The following is an 18,677-nucleotide window of genomic DNA, read 5'->3' as shown; positions in this document are numbered from 1 at the left end:
AATATTATGTGTTCCTGCCAACACCTTTTGATGAATGAAAGCCATTAAAATTTGAAATTACTGTAATCAAGTAATGTGATATTGTAATGTTAAACTTGTAATCAGTCCCCTGCATGTTGCTTTCTCCAGTTTCTTTTTTTTTTTAACTTGTTAATTCTTCCTTTGTGTTCAATTTTTTCAGCCCAGTCTCTTAATAAAAGGCTTAGCGTCCCAGCAAAAATAGCATTTTCCCTTTAGTTTTCTTTTCTAGAGCCAGCATCTCGCAAAAATTCATTTATCATGTTATCAGTTGGGTTTTTATTTAGATAATTAGTGTCAGCGTACAGGCTGGGGGTCTGTTTGTGCGTAGAAAGAGCATTCAGAGATAAAAAGTCTTTGATAGTCCCAGCATCGTAATGTTCACACTGACACTCGCAAGGCTGCTGCTAGGGCTTGGATTGCAGTTGGAAAGTGCTTCTGTACCTACAGATGTGGGCTTGTATCAGATGGATTCTTGTCTCCAAACAAGTGGTACGGCTGAAAAGGCTCTTTTCACCTCGCATCTTGTGCTGGTGCATCCTGGTCTTGCTCTTGATTTGAATGTAGCTGCTTCAGTTTAGTGTCACTGGCTAATTAAACATCCTACAGCAGCTAACTGTAGCATACCACACGGAGGATGGGAGCAAAGACTCAGAAAGAATCAGTCAGATTTTTAGGTTTTTAAAATATAAATAATTAAGACCAGAGAGATAAGTATGGCTTCCAATTAAGGAAGAAAAAAAAAAAATCAAGGCGGGGTGGGGGGGGAAAAGCTTGCACATCTCCATTGGAGCCAAAACCAGATGTTTTTCTCCCTTATTAAAATATATACTAAAAATACCACAACTTTACAGTTCTTGAATTGTTGGAAATGGTTTGCAGATGAAGTCATCAAGCTCTTTTTGTTATTATCCATCTATCCCTGTGCTTTCTGGGAACTCTCTCAGGGTATTCTGGACTCCAGAGATGACCTGGTGAGGGAACAAATTGAGGACTATTTTTTTCTTGGTTTAAGTGCTGATTTTTCATCCACAAATGACTTGGAATTTGCTAAATCAAGTTGAACTCTGCGAAAACACGCTTCTGTAAAGCGGGTACATAGAAGTGAGAAGAAAAAAAGGAAAAAGAAAAAATGAATTAAAATGCAAATTCTCCCTGGAAGTGGAGAAATATGGACCATCTCCCTTCCTTTATTATTTGGGTAGGAGGTTTGCTGGTGACTGCAGCACCGTAAAGGGAGATATTCTCAGAAGATGCTCAGCAGAGAAGGAAAGTCGGGGAGGAATACGTCTGCTTTGGTAGAAACCAGCCTCTTTTGTTTTCCCTTTTACTGAAGGTCTTTTTGCAAATGTGTTTCTGTTGATTTTTCAGGTCAGTCATCAGCTGGGCAGCGTGATGGATCTGTTCACCACCAGCCTCTCCCTGGCGGGACTGCAGCCGCCCTGTGACAGACAGATTGACGGCGTCGACCTTTTACCTGCCATCTTGCAGGGCAAGCTAATTGACAGGTTAGTTATGAGCCCAGAGCTCTGAGCCTTGCCTCCAGACTGAAGCAATGCCAAATGTTGGGTTATTTTTTAAATCAAGTTGATAGAAATATTTTATAAACTGAACTGATGCATCTTTGCTCCTGCTCAGTGAAGTGGGGTAGCACCAGAGCTTTACGCTGTGTGCTAATTCTCTGGTGGCGCAGGCGGAGGTGGGATTTCCTGACATGTGGCATGTTGCCATACAGTGGAGTCTGGGGAGCGATGAAAATGTCAGGGGGTCAGCAGGGATCCCTGGAACAACATATGGCAACAGGGGAGATAAAAGCCTGAGAACTGTAGCCTGCGTAGGGGGAGAATGCATTATTTATTACTGGAAAAACATCCACGAGTATGCTGGGTCTTTACAGCCCCTGCTTGAGAGAGGTTGGAGGTAAAGGCTGGGCTGCTGCGGGTGATCTGGAGCCCATCTCCTCCCAGGGTCCTGTTTCTGTGGATACTTTTGCAAGAATAGACCTGGGATCTTTGTGGGCACAGTGGAGTGCTGTCAGCTGTTGGGTACAGGCACTAGGGTATGACAGCAAATACCCTTGGCTCTCTTGTTGGAAGGGTCGCAGGTCAAGAGAGGTCTTGTGATTTTGATGAGGTAGCAAGGAAACATGCATGGAAAACATATCTGAGTTATTTTCTGTTAGATGTGAGCCTTTGTTCCCTAAAACTGCTTCTGTGCCTGTTAAGCAAAAGCATTACGTACAGTGTGGCCCGAGAGCTCAGCCAGTGCCTGACGTGAGGCGTCGCGGGTTCCTCAAACGCAGCCTATCCCATCTTCACCTCTGAAAGTTTGTAAAGCTGCTTTATTGCTTTAAAAGAGAATTTCACTGCAGCCACCACCCCCTTGTAGCAGTGCTGTTTGTATCACAATGATAGTCACTCAAGGGCACGTGACAGCTTGTCAAATAGTGAGTGTTTATTGCAAGGAAAAAGGAGACCGGTGTACTTTGTGGCATATTTATTTGGGCTTTTTATTTTGTTCATGGGACTGGTTTAGATCAGGTTCTGCATTTGGTCAGATCTCTCAAGCTGCCTTTATTTCACTGGTGTTTCAGGTGCGTTAAAGATGCAGGAGTGGGCTCTGCTGCCTGCAGCGTTTCCCCTTTGTTCCCTGGTGACAAAGGAGAAAGGCTCATTGTTTGTGCAAGGAATATGCAGGGGAGGCTACAATTGTAAAAGAGAAGAGATCTAAGGCCACTCCTGACATTCAGATGTGGAGATTTTTCATTTTATCTTGCGTTTAGGGACTGTTTTTTCAAGGTGGAATCACCAGAGTGAGTAGTTTTTGCCGAGTGGCATCTCTGAATGAAAGACAAAGATGTACGTACCCTCCCGACAGTGATGAACAGCTTCACCATCTCGCCCTGTCAGCAGCCTGGAACAACTGGAGAGAGCTGACTACATCTGATGTCCTTGTGTGATGAGCTGCACCAACAAATCAAACCTCTCCCCTGCAGATAGTCTGTTTTAGTAGAATTTTGTGCTGTTACCTCAAAAAACAAGAGCACGTTATCGGGGAAACTGAGAGGAGCGTTGCTGGGGTGCCCAGGGAAAGGGTGGTGCATGTACACAGGTGCAGAGCACGTGCTCTCAGTGAGGTGCATTTGTCAAATGTATTTTTAATTAGGAGAACCTTGGGGTAAAACATGCTGTTTTCAGTGGTATGTTTAGATGATGCAAAGGGAGGTTTTGGGAAAGAAAATGGACAGGAGTTAAAAATAAAGCATGTCTGCCTGCCAGGTTTTTTCATATGGAGTTTTTCTGAGGTGGCATCCAGAACAGGCAGGACCTGATGTCAATCAATCAATCAATGAGGTTGGAAGAGCCCTCTGGGATCATCGAGTCCAACCATCGCCCTGACACCACCATGGCAACTAGACCAGGGCACTAAGTGCCATGGCCAGTCTTGTCTTAAACCCCTCCAGAGATGGTGACTCCACCAGCTCCCTGGGCAGCCCCTTCCAATGGCTAATGACCCCTGCTGAGAAGAAATGCTTCCTCATGTCCAACCTGACCCTCCCCTGGCCACCCTGTCTGTGTGACACTAACGGCTCATAGCTTGGTGCTGCCACAAAGAGGAGACCAAGCATCACACGTTCTGTGAATCCCCGTTTCTCACGCACACACACGCGCCACTTCTGAGACATTTGGTGTTTAAGTCGGCACGCTCTGTAGGAAATAACAGGGTCTGATAGTTCAAGGATTAACAATCACTGGCAGCCAAGCTGTATAATGTTTCATTCTTGCGCCGTGTGAGCTCTCAACTTGATGAACACTTTAAAAAATGTTAATTGAAAACCTCGCAGCGGAGACTATTAGGAGGCAGCCTGTTTCTGACTGATAGCCGAATGGGAAGTCAGACACCATTAAAGTGTTTGTCTCCCTTATCAGCTACCCGGGCCCGGCGCGTTGGTGTTTCTCATGCAGCTTTGCTCTCCTTCTCAGGCCCATATTCTATTATCGTGGCAACGAGATGATGGCGGTGAGAGTCGGGCTTTACAAGGCTCACTACTGGACCTGGAGCAACTCCTGGGAGGAGTACAGCAAGGTAACAGGACACCGACCTCCACCCTGGTCACATTGGTTCTCCTGGGGAAAAATAACCCTTTAAAGCAGAGTTTTAAATTGGGGCATGTCACTGTGCACTTGCAAGCCAGACGTTTATTCACAGCCTCTTAAGAGCTAGCAGATCTGCTGCCAAATTTAAGGACACTGGTGGCACAGCACCCCTCTGCAGAAATGGCAAGCAAAGGAAAATGAGCAAAATCCAAGTTATTCTGAGGGGTGCTCCCTTTAATCAGCACTTAATCCCCCTTAATATTAAGCTTCTTCCCCTGCTGAATTCTGAGCTTTCATGTGCACCCTTACAAAGTTTGGAGCCCGATGCCAAATGGATCATGTATCTCACAATTTCTAGTACAAAAGACCCGGTGCCCTGAACTATTTCAGTGGAATAGGGATGGGTTTGTTGTTTTTTTGGGTTTTTTTTCTTGAAAGGAAAAGGAAAGCTGTAGGAACTGCACAGTGGAAAGAACAGCAGTTGGTGAAAACAGTAGAGTACATGTGTTTTATCTATTATCAGCACTTCTGCGAGCCCGTATCACGGTATAAGCTGTTTTACATTTTATTTGCCAAATAGGCACAGCTTTTGTAATTTCCTGGCTGATCTTCTCACAATTGGATGTGAGCACTATTATTTTTCTTCTTTTGTATCTTTCTCGCCTCAGACTTGGGTACTAAACTCTGGGGCATTTCTTGAATGGCAGGTTCACACGTGTGCCTTGCTGATTATACCTTTAGACATGAACTAAATGCGTTATGGCACAGCTCTCAGCGATTTTGACAGCAGGCTGGTACTGGGGAAGGATTGTTTGTATGATTTTTTTTTTTATATATCTATTTTTTTTTAACTTATGGTGGGTCCTCAAGGCATCACAGGTGCAGAAATAAGTGCTGGTGACATTTGTGGATGTGAAAGTGCACCGTTCCTTTCATTGGGATGTCCTGGGGGTAGAAGGAAACATCAGCTCCAAAGAAGTCACCTACATTTGGGGATGTAAACATGTGCATTTCTCTTTTAAAGCCTGTAATGCTCCAGGAGTCAAAGTTTCTGTTTTACATGGAGTGAGAAGGAAAGGAAAGTTGGCTCCAGAAATGCATTGCAATCTCAATGCTAATTCTACACAGCTAAAATGAGATAATGTATTTGTCTGGGGTAGTATGTGAGTAAAACCATGTATCACCCGTGGCACAGCGTGGAGGATGTGCATCCCAGGATGCTGGGAGCTTGTGTGTCTGGGTACATGCGTGGGTTGGAGGCATGCTTTTCCCATGTGCATGGAAGATCATGCCACACATGAATAACTGCTCTCCACTGTCATATCAGCACACACACACACTTACATACCTAGCTGGGAAATAAGTAAACATCTACAGTGATGTAAACTTATTTGTACATGTCTGAGTACGCGTGTAGCCGTGATAATGGGGACCAGTTACTCATTTCAAAGGCTCTCCTACTGTGAGCAATGGCAGTTGTGCAATTAAGGAATATTTATTTCTTTCTAAGTCTTTGTTTAACTACTGTCTGATAAAAGCCGGCGATTATACTGTACATGAGAGAGATGATTAAAAATTCACTTGCTTTCCTGCAGCTTGTATCACATGTGGTTGATGTGGGTAAAATTGGAGCATGTTAGTGGACAGACTAGCCATTAACAACATGCAGAGGAAGCTGAGGCTGAAATTTGTTCCAATTCTCCTCATGTCCTCCAGCCATTAATTACAAGCCTTGCAAGTTTAAAAATAGGAATAAATCAGAATGCAGAACAGTTCCACAGTCCTGAGTCCTGTTACAGGAGTTTTGTCATCTCACCTTCCCATACAGTTGCCTCTTTCAGTGACTGGTGTTCTCAGCTGTGTTGATGTTGGACTACAGTTTTGCTGCCAGAATCAAAAAGGCCAATTTGTTTGCTAATTTCATTTGAAAAACATATTTGAATACATGCACGTGTGTGGCATTAGGAATTCTGAGTGTCGACAGGTTTGCTGTTCGATAAGTTTGGTTTGCCATCCCAGTAGAACTTCAGCTAATGGGGCTTTGTTCATTTTATGATCACAGAATCGGTGAGGTTGGAAGAGCCCTCTGGGATCATCGAGTCCAACCATTGCCCTGACACCACCATGGCAACTAGACCAGGGCACTAAGTGCCATGGCCAGGCTTTTCTTAAACCCCTCCAGAGATGGTGACTCCACCACCTCCCTGGGCAGCCCCTTCCAATGGCTAATGACCCTTGCTGAGAAGAAATGCTTCCTCATGTCCAACCTGACCCTCCCCTGGCCAAGCTTGAGGCTGTGTCCTCTTGTCCTGTCGCTGGTTGCCTGGGAGAAGAGGCCGACTCCCACTGCACTACAACCTCCCTTCAGATCTTTTGCATGGGTCCTTCCCTTATTGTGAATCCAGTAGGATGATTTATTCAACTTTCAAATGTGAAACTCTTTTTCTGTCTGAAGGTCCAAACTGAGACCTGGAATAGACATATCTGGCTGGCATGCCATGCGTTTGAAAGAAGTCTGCCGTTGGCCAGATGTGTCAAAACAGCTGTCTGCAAAGTTTTGAGAGGTTTGTCTTAGGGGTAGTTGAGTACCTCATTATTTTAACAGATACATTGCATGTTTTAGCCAAACCTTTCGCTTTCAAAATTCCCTTGCTAATTGGCAGTGTGGGAACTCATCGATACAGAAAACTTGCCCTGGTTTTAATCCACACTTTGTGCATTTTTGTTTGACTTTTAGATGAGATTATACATTAAAGCAGCCAGAACCACATTTTCATGTTGATATTGGAAAATGTGAAATTGGTGCGTGTCCTGGGTCTGTTTAGGACTACCAGGATGAACTAGAAAGAATGTTGTGCCATTTTGGCCTCTAACCTGGAAAGCTATGCGTTGGAATGTGGTATAAGTTAGTTAAGTAATAAAATATGTATATACAAATAAAAATGTACCAGAGAGACGCAGCCTACAGAAAGCAAAGCCTAGGAAAGCAGAACAGGGATCTGAACACTCCTCTCCATATGGCACTTGGAATATTTACACTGGAAAGATCCCACGCAAGCAGCACACAGGTTTGCAGTCGTCTTAGACTCCCATGACATTAACCTGCCCTTACTGGTCTGCGTCCCCTGCCTTATGGCCTGGGATTAAAATTTGTCATCTTTAACAAAGATGAAGCGTGCTGTTCTGTTCTTCCTATTTTTTGTTTGTTTATTTGTTTTTTAAGCCCCAAGCAATTTTTTTTCTAGTCTGACTCCTCTCATAAATTCTTGCAGTCTTTCTCAGTGCTGGAGGATACCTTGGTGCTGTCTTTTCTGCTGGCTTGACTTGATTGCTTGGGGAACTTCCATTCTTGAATGGTTGGTCTCGTGGAAGCATAAAGGGAAGGCTCACTCGACAGAAGCAAGTGAGAGTGAGCACTCTGTGGGACATTATTCCTGTAGAGTGCATAGGGTGGTTGTTTGGGTCTGTTTACCTGCCTTCCATCTCCTTTCATATATTTGATATTTCTGACATTCAAGAGGTGATAAACGGGACAGGGAGAGGTGAAAGGAAACTCTACTTGAAAAATGTGTTTATATTTTTAAATAATAAAAGATTTTTAAATAGTTTGGTAGAGGGAGAGAAGTCTTCTCAGCAAGGGTCATTAGCCATTGGAAGGGGCTGCCCAGGGAGGTGGTGGAGTCACCATCTGTGGAGGGGTTTAAGAAAAGCCTGGCCATGGCACTTAGTGCCCTGGTCTAGTTGCCATGGTGGTGTGAGGGCAATGGTTGGACTCGATGATCCCAGAGGTCTCTTCCAACCTGGTTGATTCTGTGATTCTGTGATTCATGATGCTGGGTGCCCAGCTTCCCATTCCTAAAATACAAATGCTCAGTGTCTGCATCGTTATGAGTTGTTTTGTCCACTGGATTGAAGGGGGAGGTACATTTCATCTTCCTTGTTTGGAAGGAGAGGTATGAAAGGGGGAAAAAGAGTGGGTATCCTCTATGGATTTATCTGAGTAGCTAGCAAGCCGCTCAGGAGTTGTCTAATTTAATGCTATGTGGAGGAGGCAGGACTATGAGCTAGCAGGAGAAAGGAGATTTCCTTCTGTCTGCCTGCCACAGGGACTATCCAGCAGTGGAGAGTTCTGGTGCCCTCCAAGAGCAGTGATGCAAGAAGGGGAAAAAATAATTAAGGAAAAATGTGGTTGGTTGGAGAGTGGCTGATAACATCAACCTTTCTGCTGTCAGCTTAGTATCTTGTTAGTAGTCTTCAGTGGTTTTTCATGAGAGCTCCTGTGTCTTTAAATGGTTGGTGTAGGTGCTGGCCAGAAGACCCTGTTGTTTTAATGTAAAATGCCAAAGGGGTTATCCCTGCCACAGCCTGTCTGATTGCCCTTCTCCTCAACGCGAAGGGATCGATGAAGCCTTTTCTGCAAGGGGGATGTGAAGTCAAGTAGAACCTCAGGAATAATGACATTTGATTGTGGTCCTCTGAGCATATGGGCTAGCCATTGATCGCTTCTGCTTGAGAACTGCTGGAGGCTTGCTGATCTGCCCATCTTCTGGGGTCTCTTCCACACAGTTAACACATTAGAAGCAATTTTCGTTCAACAGGGGTGAAGCTTGGCAGTCACACTTCCAGGTGTCTGGTCTTTCAGAGCTCCAGTTTGGGAGGGTTTTTCTGGGAATTGCCAGGAGAGTGAGAACGGCCCCTTACCCGTGCTGTGGCAAAGAGCAAGAAACAACGTTCCTGGCTTTAATTAACCGCTGCTCTTTTCTCCTTCCAATATTAATACAGTTTTGCTGCTCTGGGTTTTGCGTGGCAGAACGAGGAGGCATGACCAGGAGACAAACCCCAGATTTGCTGCGCCGCTATCAAAATCTGCAGCCGCTTGTCAAGTCGGAGGGATCTGGGCGAGCGCCAGGGTGACGAATTGCCAGAGGGCTTACGTTAACACAAGCGGTGATTCCATCGCTTGGCGGAGAGCCCAACCTGGCAACCGGCTCTATTTGTCTCATGTCTATATTGACATAGCATCTGTGGTCCATTTGCTCTGGAAATTAAAGCATAAGCTGGGCAACCAATAGCCGCTAGATCTTAGGAACAGGAAAACAATCCAGGGAGAAGGGCAGGAAGATGTGCTCGCTGGAAGGTTTACCTGATGGGCAGGAAATGTTGGTGGTTGGTTTTTTTTTTTTTAAAAAAAAAAGATTGCTGGAATTTCTCCTACAGCAAACAGATCTACAAAACACTGCGCCTGTGCAAGAGACAGGGTGCAGGAGCTGAGCTATTTCTGGTTGCCATCTGATGCTCTTTTCTGGGCTCCTTTAGAAGGCACAGAGCTGACGTGCTCTAAATAGGATCTTCTGGTTTGGCTCTCGTGCTTTGCTAATTGAGGAGGAAAGACCCAAGAATTTGCTTACACACAGGGAGGCACTTTTCTACTTGTTCCATCAGTGTTACCTGTAAGCATGTGGATTACCTTGGATAGTGTGCAGAGTAAAATATTAGGCACGTGCTTTAACTGGCTGTTAAACCCCTGCATGTTGTTATTAACAGTCTGCCAGATGAATAGCTTAAAGGAAATAAGAGCAGATGAATCATAGAATCATAGATGTTAGGGGTTGGAGGGGACCTCTGGAGATCATCGAGTCCAACCCCTCTGCCAGAGCAGGACCAATCTAGGGCAGGTCACACAGAAACGCATCCAGACGGGGCTTGAAAGTCTCCAGAGAAGGAGACTCCACAACCTCTCTGGGGAGCCTGTTCCAGTGCTCTGTCACCCTCACGGTAAAGAAGTTCTTCCTCATGTTGAGGTTGAACTTCCTGTGCTCCAGCTCGCACCCATTGCCCCTTGTCCTGTCGCAGGGCACAAGTGACAAGAGGTTGTCCCTTTCCTCTTGACACCCAGCCCTCATCTATTTATCCACATTAATCAGATCCCCTCTCAGTCTTCTCCAGACTGAAAAGCCCCAGGTCTCTCAACCTTTCCTCCTAAGGCAGGTGCTCCAGTCCCTTCATCATCCTCATAGCCCTCCATTGGACTCTCTCCAGTAGATCTCTGTCCCTCTTGAAGTAGTTGATTTGGGTTTTGTTATCCTGGTGGTCCATGGGGCATGTTGTCAGCTCAGGCTTTTACAAGGAAAAGTTCAGTGAAGAGGAAGAAATGATCCCAAATGGTGCCATGATTTAAAATTATCATCTAGAAGAGAGTCCCCTTCCTCACCAGGCCTGTTGTCCTGCAGCCTGCTTGGGGTAGCACAGCTGGAGGGCAGCTCCTTCCCTCCCAGCCAAGACACACACACACACAAGGAGCTTTGGCGTGTCCCTCTGCCCCAGCTCCCAGCACCACGTGAGACCAGATTCACACGCTTTCCAAGCAACCAGAGGCATTGTCCAGATGCTCCGCAGTGGGGATTGTCTCATCTTTAAATACTTCCCAAATCTCAAGCAGATTTAGTTTATACTGGTTTTGCTCCAGAAAAGCAAAGTGATCCAGACTTGGGGATCCCAGACTTCCAGTTCACTGGTTTAGCTGAATTTCCTCTTTCCATCCTGACAACTGAAAATGCTTTGATATACAAAAAAAAAAACCACGACAGAGAGTTGTGGATGATAAATCAAGGGACAGAAGACGAGGCTCCTCTACCTGTGTCTGTAGTGTATTACTGTGATGCTGGATAATGCCTTGATCAGGGGTGTGAGGATATAATTTTACCTCTTATCTTGTTGATGAGCAGGTAGAAAATATTTTAAGCTCTCTCTGTAGGTTGAATATTAGCAGTCAGGCAGTATATAAAAATAGTAATAGTCAATTTTATTGGCGGAGATAAAGTTGAAAGGCCTTTGAAATTTAAAGGGTGGTTTCAGCCGTGTTTTAAGGGAGTTATTTATCAATGTCATAAAATGGTATGCTTGATTTTATTTATTTTAATTTATTTCATTTTTTCCCCAATAGACTACTTTTGAAGAGGGCATTGCGTGCTTAGATTAGAAAGACAGATAGCTTTTGGCTAGTGGCATCAGGCAAGTAGTCCCCAGCACTGTCTTCCCTGGGAGTCTTTGGGATGTAGCCTGGTCTGTGTCCTGGACTCTCTGCTACAAGGATTTTATGAGGAACAAAAGATAAAATGTAAACAGAGCAATGTATAAACAAATACCCAAGAGACTAAAATCTTCTTTCAAACTAAAGCATTTGCAGCCAAAGAGCATTATACCAATTAGCAGGCTCTTAATTAAATTGCTTGTTTGATTTGCATCCAAATTATAATTTGGATGTTATGTAGGCTTTGATACCGTTTCATTAACTGTTCCTTTTGAGGGAAAAAAACCATAAATCTCTTTTTCACTGTGTGTTTCAGAGGCCTGTGGCGTCACAAGGTGGAAAGGTCAATCATTTTTGTGTCCATTTAAACTCCATTGTTGATAGGCCACTACAACCTATCAAGCAACTCTCTTATTTTTCCAGTCAGTGATTCAGGAATCTATAGCTCCGTGCAGATAAATGGGATTTCATGGGCTTCTAAACTTCTTGCTTTATTGAAAAGCAGAATATTAACTGCTCCACTGACCAGCTGCCCATTAAAAACACGGGATATTTTTAGAAAATTGTTTGCCAATCAAATCCTACCAACATCTGTAGAGAGCTTTTTCAGTTTGTTTTATAAGCAAATGCTACAGCTGCTTTCCCACCTCCATTGAAATATTCCCATTCACCCTCTCTCCATGTCTCTGTCCGTGTCTCGGGGCGTTTTGAGGTATTGTGAGGAGCGCAGCGTGTCAGCTGGGATTGGAAAAGTGAGCTTTAACAAGTCCATTTGGTGCTAGTCCTTGCTGGGCTGTGGGGCTCCCTGCTTTATTTGCTGCTCAGGGAAATAAGCGCTTGACATTTTTCGCTATTCCCAGGGCTTAAGTGGGTTCTGTTAGCCCTCGAGGCTGCAGGCCAGGCTCTAGGTGATTAGGGAGCTCGGCACCTGGCTAATAACAGGCTGGGCTTCCAGAGGCACAGCCTGGCAAGGCTGGACGCAGAGAGCTCAGCTTTGGGCTCACTCTGTCCCTGGGCTTTTTTTACTTGGCACTGGTGAGGGGGCACCTTGAATCCTGTGTCCAGTTCTGGGCCCCGCACTGCAAGAAACATGTTGAGGTGTTGGAGCGAGTGCAGAGGAGGGCGACCAAGCTGGGGAAGGGTCTGGAGGGTCTGACCTCCGAGGAACGGCTGAGGGAGCTGGGGGTGTTTAGCCTGGAGAAGAGGAGGCTCAGAGGTGACCTTAGTGCAGTCTACAACTACCTGAAGGGAGGTTGTAGCGCAGTGGGAGTCGGCCTCTTCTCCCAGGCAACCAGCGCTAGGACAAGAGGACACAGCCTCAAGCTTGGCCAGGGGAGGTTCAGGTTGGACATTAGGAAGCATTTCTTCTCAGCAAGGGTCATTAGGCATTGGAAGGGGCTGCCCAGGGAGGTGGTGGAGTCCCCATCTCTGGAGGGGTTTAAGAAAAGCCTGGCCATGGCACTTAGTGCCCTGGTCTAGTTGCCATGGTGGTGTCAGGGCAATGGTTGGACTCGATGATCCCTGAGGTCTCTTCCAACCTGACTGATTCTGGGATTCTGAGGGTGGCCAGCAAGCGCTTTAACCCATTGCTGCTAGCAAAGGGAGGGTGCCAGTGCTTCTGCCCTTCATACCCACTGCTGCTACTGGGAGAACCCCAACTTCTGACCCCGCAGACTTGAATGTTAGTGACAGGAATGTCTCCAGACTTAACACAGTTCTTCCAGCCCCACTCTCGTTCCCAGGTGAGTGCCTCAATACCAGCTTGCTATGAATCAGATCAAAAACACCCATTTCTTTAAAATTAACTAATTTGCTTCGTTCCTCAGTGAAACATCCTTCAGGTCTGGTGTTGGGTGCTGGCAAGCTGAGTTTTCAGGGAGGCTAGAAGGTGCCCGGTGCCTCTCAGGGTGATGCCCCTTGGTTTGGCTGGATGTTTCCTCTGGGGCTGTTGCTTTTTGATCAGAACAGCCGAGTGATCCGATCCTCTCTGTGTGTTTCGAAGCCATAGAAACCAAAGAGAGAAGATCCTTTCCATGTGCAGAATTCTTATGATTAAATGGTTTCACCTCTTTGTCTTTCGTTTCGCCATTTCATTTTAATGAATATTTTATAGGAATTATTTTTTTATAAGGCAAAAATGTAAGGCCTGCTCCAGCTTTTATGTCCATGCAGTGTCACCTTATTTTACCCCATCAGATCCATTTTGCAGACTGAAGTGAACTCTCAGTTTAAAATAATTCTTCATTTTGTGGACAAGATGCTGAAGGAAGTGGCATCAGCTAAAATTTTACTCCTTCCCCTGCTTCACCCTTGATGACCTCTCTCCTGTTCACTGCAGGGCGTTGATTTCTGTCCTGGGCAGAACGTCTCTGGAGTGACAACACACACGCAGGAGGAGCACACTACCCTGCCGCTGCTTTTCCACCTGGGGAGGGACCCTGGAGAGAAGTACCCGTTAAGGTGAGCCAGTTAACGAAGATGTGAGAACTCTCAGCATTGTCAGCGTGTGCTGTGTATAATTCATTTGCCTTGGTAGCTGCTGTTTGCAATCTGCTTGAAAACTGTCCCAGAAAGCCATTACTGGTGAGAGTAGTGAAGAGAAAGGAGCAAATCTTGGTTTTCAAACGGCCAGGTTAGGTGGATGTGCACTTGTTGGTCTGATGGTCCTTGTTCTGTGTCCTACAACCCCTCACGGAGGAGGCAAAACCCACACTTGTGGGCAGGACAGGGCTGAGTGCAGGCAGCTGTGGAATAAAGCAGTGGTGCAGGGGAGCGTGCGTGTTGGAGCTGTGACCCTCTGGGTGTTTTGGGACTGGGGAACAAACACGGTAACCTTCCACTCTCCTAGCCCCTGCTAAAGGAGCTTTTCCGAAGGCTCTTTAGCAAGAGGACTTTCTGCCCAATCCTCTTCCCTCCCTGGACTCTCCCAGCTGTCTGAATCCATTTCCCTATAAGCCTACTGTTGTAACATTTATCTCTGGCACACACCATGCCCTGAGAGATTTCTGTAAGGATTTATGTAGTCATCAGCCAGCACAGCCCACGTATAAACCTGCCACCTCCAAAAAAGCTCCCGAGGCGTCTCCACCTCCCTCCCTCCTTCCTTCTGCTGACTGAATTTTACCCTGTGGCAAAACAAGCTGCAAACTGGGGCGTGCAGCCTCGTCCCTCACCAGTGGCTCCGACTGGGAGGATGTGGAAATAAATAAAGAGAAAACTTTAACCGAGAGATGTTTTCTGAGCTGACAGGACTGCAATTACTCAACTGTTTTAAATAATTGAGTGGATACACTCGCTCCATTACTTGCAAATGAACTGAGCCTGTGCTGTCCACTAAGTGTTTGCGCTAGAGAGAGAAGGGGAGGAAGATATTTTCACTTCTCTCTCACTTAACAGACGAGCACCCTAGAGGTGCGTTACGCAGTGTATAAAGCTCGTCAGAAGCCCAGCACATCAGCTCTCCCTTTCTGTTGCATTTCAGCACGAGTGAATAAAGCCAATCTGCAGCTCTTGTATTTTAAATTCAGCTCAGTGAAACTACGCTGCTGCGTTGGGAATCCAGATGAGACTATGGCCTGTTTGGTTTAACAACTATTTTATTTTAGGAAGATGAGTGGATAGAAATGACCTCTTTTTCCAAAAATCAAACAAATGGGTAGTATTAAGTGAATAGTTTGCCCACTGTTTGTGTTTCCTCTGAATCTGAGGGAGAGGAGCTCTTCCCCAAGAGGTGTTTGCAGGACACTTGCTTCCCTGTGCTCCTTACAACCACCGTGGATTGAGCATTGAAATAAATTCCAGTGTTACATCTGCAGTCATTTCTCAGAGGGTTCCATTGATTTTTGGACACTCACAAGCTGCTGTTTTGATTGAATTTTATGGCAAGATTATGACATGATTATGGAAAGCTGTGATGTTGTTTAATATGCAGACCCTAACAGAAAGCCTCTTTTTAGTACATGAATCTTCCTTTCTGCAGCATGTTCGGTTGCTATTGTCTCCTCTCTGGTCACAATGGGAAACTCATGGGAAGTGGGTCTCCTCTATCGAATGTGGTAATTAAATTATCCTCATTTGTGGAGCTGTTACTGGTGTGTATTTTTATTTTGCTTAATTATCCCCCTTGGCAGACAGCCTGTTGGGAGTCCCGACACTAATGTTTCTCAGAAGGGAATCCCATCCTCCTCCACGCGTGCATCTGGCTGGGTGTGCTCGTATCACTTGTGCTCCAGCACGAGGTTGGTGTGTGTTCGCAGCCCGTCTTGGCCACACTCCTCTGCTCACCCTCCTGCTGCCCTGCAGGAGCAGGGTGTATCACACAGCTCTTTTATCAGCTTGGCTCTTCTGGTGCATCGTTACGGTGCCAAAGCATTTAGAAAAATGTGCGTTGCACCCCTGATTTATTGGTACTTTTCCCTCTTTTATATAATTTACTTTTACCACTTTGATTTGTTAAATCTGTACTGGATTTTACTAGTTTTTCTGCTGCAGTGAAGGAGCAGCATGGCACACCAATGCCCTGTTCTCTCTGCCTGCTTTTGCTCATTTTTTATTTAATTTATTCCTTATTTTAGTGCAGCCTTTTCTTCTCCCTAAAATTGTTTTCATTATCTGTCGTATCTCTTGATTTGCATTAGTTTGGAGTAGGGTCACATGCAAAACCACCGGTAAGAGGTTTCATGGCTGCGCGTGAAGGCCAGGCATCACATGCACCTACAGAGAGATTTACTGCTTGTATATTTGGGCTCCCTCTAGGATCCTGGGGGATCTCAGAGCCTAGAAATCAGTCAGCTCAGTCGACTGCGGCAACACTCTTGGCTTGCAGGGTGCTTATGTTCAGGGAGTCTCATCTTTGGATCATAGAATCACAGAATCAATGAGGCTGGAAGAGCCCTCTGGGATCATCGAGTCCAACCATTGCCCTGACACCACCATGGCAACTAGACCATGGCACTAAGTGCCATGTCCAGGCTTTTCTTAAACCCCTCCAGAGATGGTGACTCCACCACCTCCCTGGGCAGCCCCTTCCAGTGGCTAATGACCCTTGCTGAGAAGAAATGCTTCTAATGTCCAACCTGACCCTCCCCTGGCCAAGCTTGAGGCTGTGTCCTCTTGTCCTGTCGCTGGTTGCTCAGGAGAGGGTCGTGCCGTTGTGCACACAAGGTACTGCATGACACTAAGAAACCTTTTCAAGGCTGTGCTTTCAGTTCATCTCAGGACATGGGGATTAGCCTTTTCAGTCTTCATTGGAGACCTGGCTGCCGAAGGGATCACTGAAGATGCAAGTCCTTCAGGATCTAGAGACAGTATGTAAAGTTTTCAGTTCCCTGGGGTTTGTGGTGAAGCAGGACAAGTCCTTCCTCTTCCTGACGCAGTTCACTGGATTTCCTGGAGTCTGCCTGGAAACAGGATCAGCAAAAGCTTATCTCCCCCAGGAGCACTTTTCATGCAGTGGAAAAACCAGTCAGGCAATTACAGGCAGGTCCTGTCGTCACGTTGAGGACACGTCTGGCAGTTCTGAGCCATATGGCACCCTGCACTTATGTTCCCCTTCACCTAAGGCTGTGTGTGCATCCCTCTGCATGTCTGACTCTAGGAACAGACCCTCCCAACAGGGCTGGGACTGTTCCTTCCTGCTGTTGCCCTTCTGGTTTTGGCTGGACCGCCTCCTGCACCCCAGCTTCTGCCAAGGGACACAGTTGTGTTTGCCCCCTTCGCCTCGGAAGATAATTACTGATGTTTCTCAGTCTGGACTGGAATTCACCCTGGCAACCCAACAGCCTCACAGACTTTGCATTTCATTAGCTGGGATTCACAGCAGTGCCAAAGGTGTGTTATGAGTTCTCACGCTGCCCGAGCTTGCCCGGGTGATGGCATGTCTACATCATCACATCAACGGGCTGGATGGAGCAAGATCCCTGTCCTGGAGTTGACCTTCAGGATCAACATGCTCAGCAATAGCACCAGATACATTCACTACCAAGCTTTTATCCCCCTCTCTTCTAGAAAGAGGACTCTCCTGAGAACTGCAGGACTCTGGTGTCCTAGCGTTGGGAGAAGCTTGGCACTGTAGGACAAGCTTGACGTTTATATGGCTGCAGGATGAGGTGGGGCATGAACACTCCTGCAGGTACTGATGAGGCAAAACTGGCATCCAGAGAGGTGCTTGTAATAAGAACACCTGCCATACAGGGGTATATATGGGCAATATATTGCAAAGAAGTGTGGTTACTGGTAAATAATCTTCTTTTTGGTGGCCAAACATGGTAATGTAACTGCACTTACATAAGAGTTACCTCATTATCTAGTCCTGGTGTAGTGAGAAGTGAACTGCTTGTGTCTTTTGTCATCCAAGAGGTTGTCTAGACCTGTGTAGGCTGTGGGATAGAAGATACCTCTTTTTTTATAGCTTTAAAATATAAATAAGGTCATGTGTTAGGCAGCACACAAAGCAGAAGCATTTCTCTTAGTCTAAGCAGTATTTTGTTTCCTCCCTACAGCGTGCTCATGTGTTGCTGATACTCCAGGTTAGTAGTGATTCTGCTTTGAGCAATTAGCCTCTGTTCACAACTGAGGTTACTCAAATTTGATCGTCAAAATACCTGTGTTTTACTTTGTGATAGCTTTTACTGTTATGGAAAAAATGGAAGTGATAAGGCTCGGCTGATGAACATAATGATTTTAGAGCACATTAATTAACAAGAGAGCTCACAAGTGCCTATTTCGAGCAGATGGAAAATCCAGGAAATCATTGGAGAGGTAATTGCACTGGTTGTGGAGCCAGAAAAGAAGGGAAGAAGCTCCTGGAGGGAAGCTAAAGGGGAAAGGATCTGATAGAAAAGTTGCCAGGCTCACCTTGCCGATCAGGGCAGAAACTTCACTGTGGGGAAAAGAGCGAAGGTGCAAAACAGGGGGGGAAATGTGTGTGGCAAAGAGCCAGAATCTTGCCCAGGGGAGATGCTGACTCCTCATCTTCTTGAAAAAGAAGGAAATGGCACCAGCTGCCTTGCAGGGGCGAATTAGTTGCTGTCCCAGGAGAGATGGCACTGAGGAAAAGTGAAGCTGTGGAGAGCTGTGGGTAAAGAGCCTCAGCGATACCAGTCAAACACATCTGCGTGGTGGCACGCCGTCTGATCAGCCTGGAACTTGTGCTTGATTGTGGCAGACCAACAGCCTGCAGGTATTTTGACGAGGGACTGCCTAGACTAGAATGACGCTGTATAAAAAAAGGAATTTTGAAGTAAAAAGCCGTATGAACCAGTTTCAAAAATGCAAAATGCTGTTTGAAATGGACGTCATCTTCAGAGACAGGTCCAGGCAGCCCTACAGCCTCAGGAGAGCAGCCTGAAGGGCACGTTGCGTAAATTATGATTCATAAATACCACTGAAGCCACCAGCAGGAGGATCAGATAGTTGTTATTTTCTGTCACCTGTTCACCCAGACTAAGGCTTTACGTAGTCACTCTGTCTCTATCCCCTCTGCCGCTGTGGTCACTCACAATGACACCCAGCAGAAAGGCAGGATTCTTGAA

General features: G+C 45.9%; 1 protein-coding gene across 2 annotated transcripts in view; it reads left to right on the top strand.

The window, feature by feature from the left end:
• GALNS (galactosamine (N-acetyl)-6-sulfatase) overlaps positions 1-18,677 on the top strand; it is a 50,245-nt gene that overhangs the window by 19,067 nt on the left and 12,501 nt on the right. For both annotated transcript variants that reach the window (XM_068411141.1, XM_068411142.1), the window contains 3 exons: positions 1,390-1,526; positions 4,002-4,104; positions 13,484-13,605. In XM_068411141.1, the coding sequence (XP_068267242.1) occupies positions 1,390-1,526; positions 4,002-4,104; positions 13,484-13,605 (362 nt within the window). The remainder of the gene's footprint in view (positions 1-1,389; positions 1,527-4,001; positions 4,105-13,483; positions 13,606-18,677) is intronic.

Source organism: Nyctibius grandis, chromosome 12 (assembly GCF_013368605.1).
Source record: "Nyctibius grandis isolate bNycGra1 chromosome 12, bNycGra1.pri, whole genome shotgun sequence".
In the NCBI taxonomy this organism is placed as follows: domain Eukaryota; kingdom Metazoa; phylum Chordata; class Aves; order Nyctibiiformes; family Nyctibiidae; genus Nyctibius; species Nyctibius grandis.
Note: the sequence above shows the minus strand (reverse complement) of the source record. Positions and strands in the feature narration are given on the sequence as shown.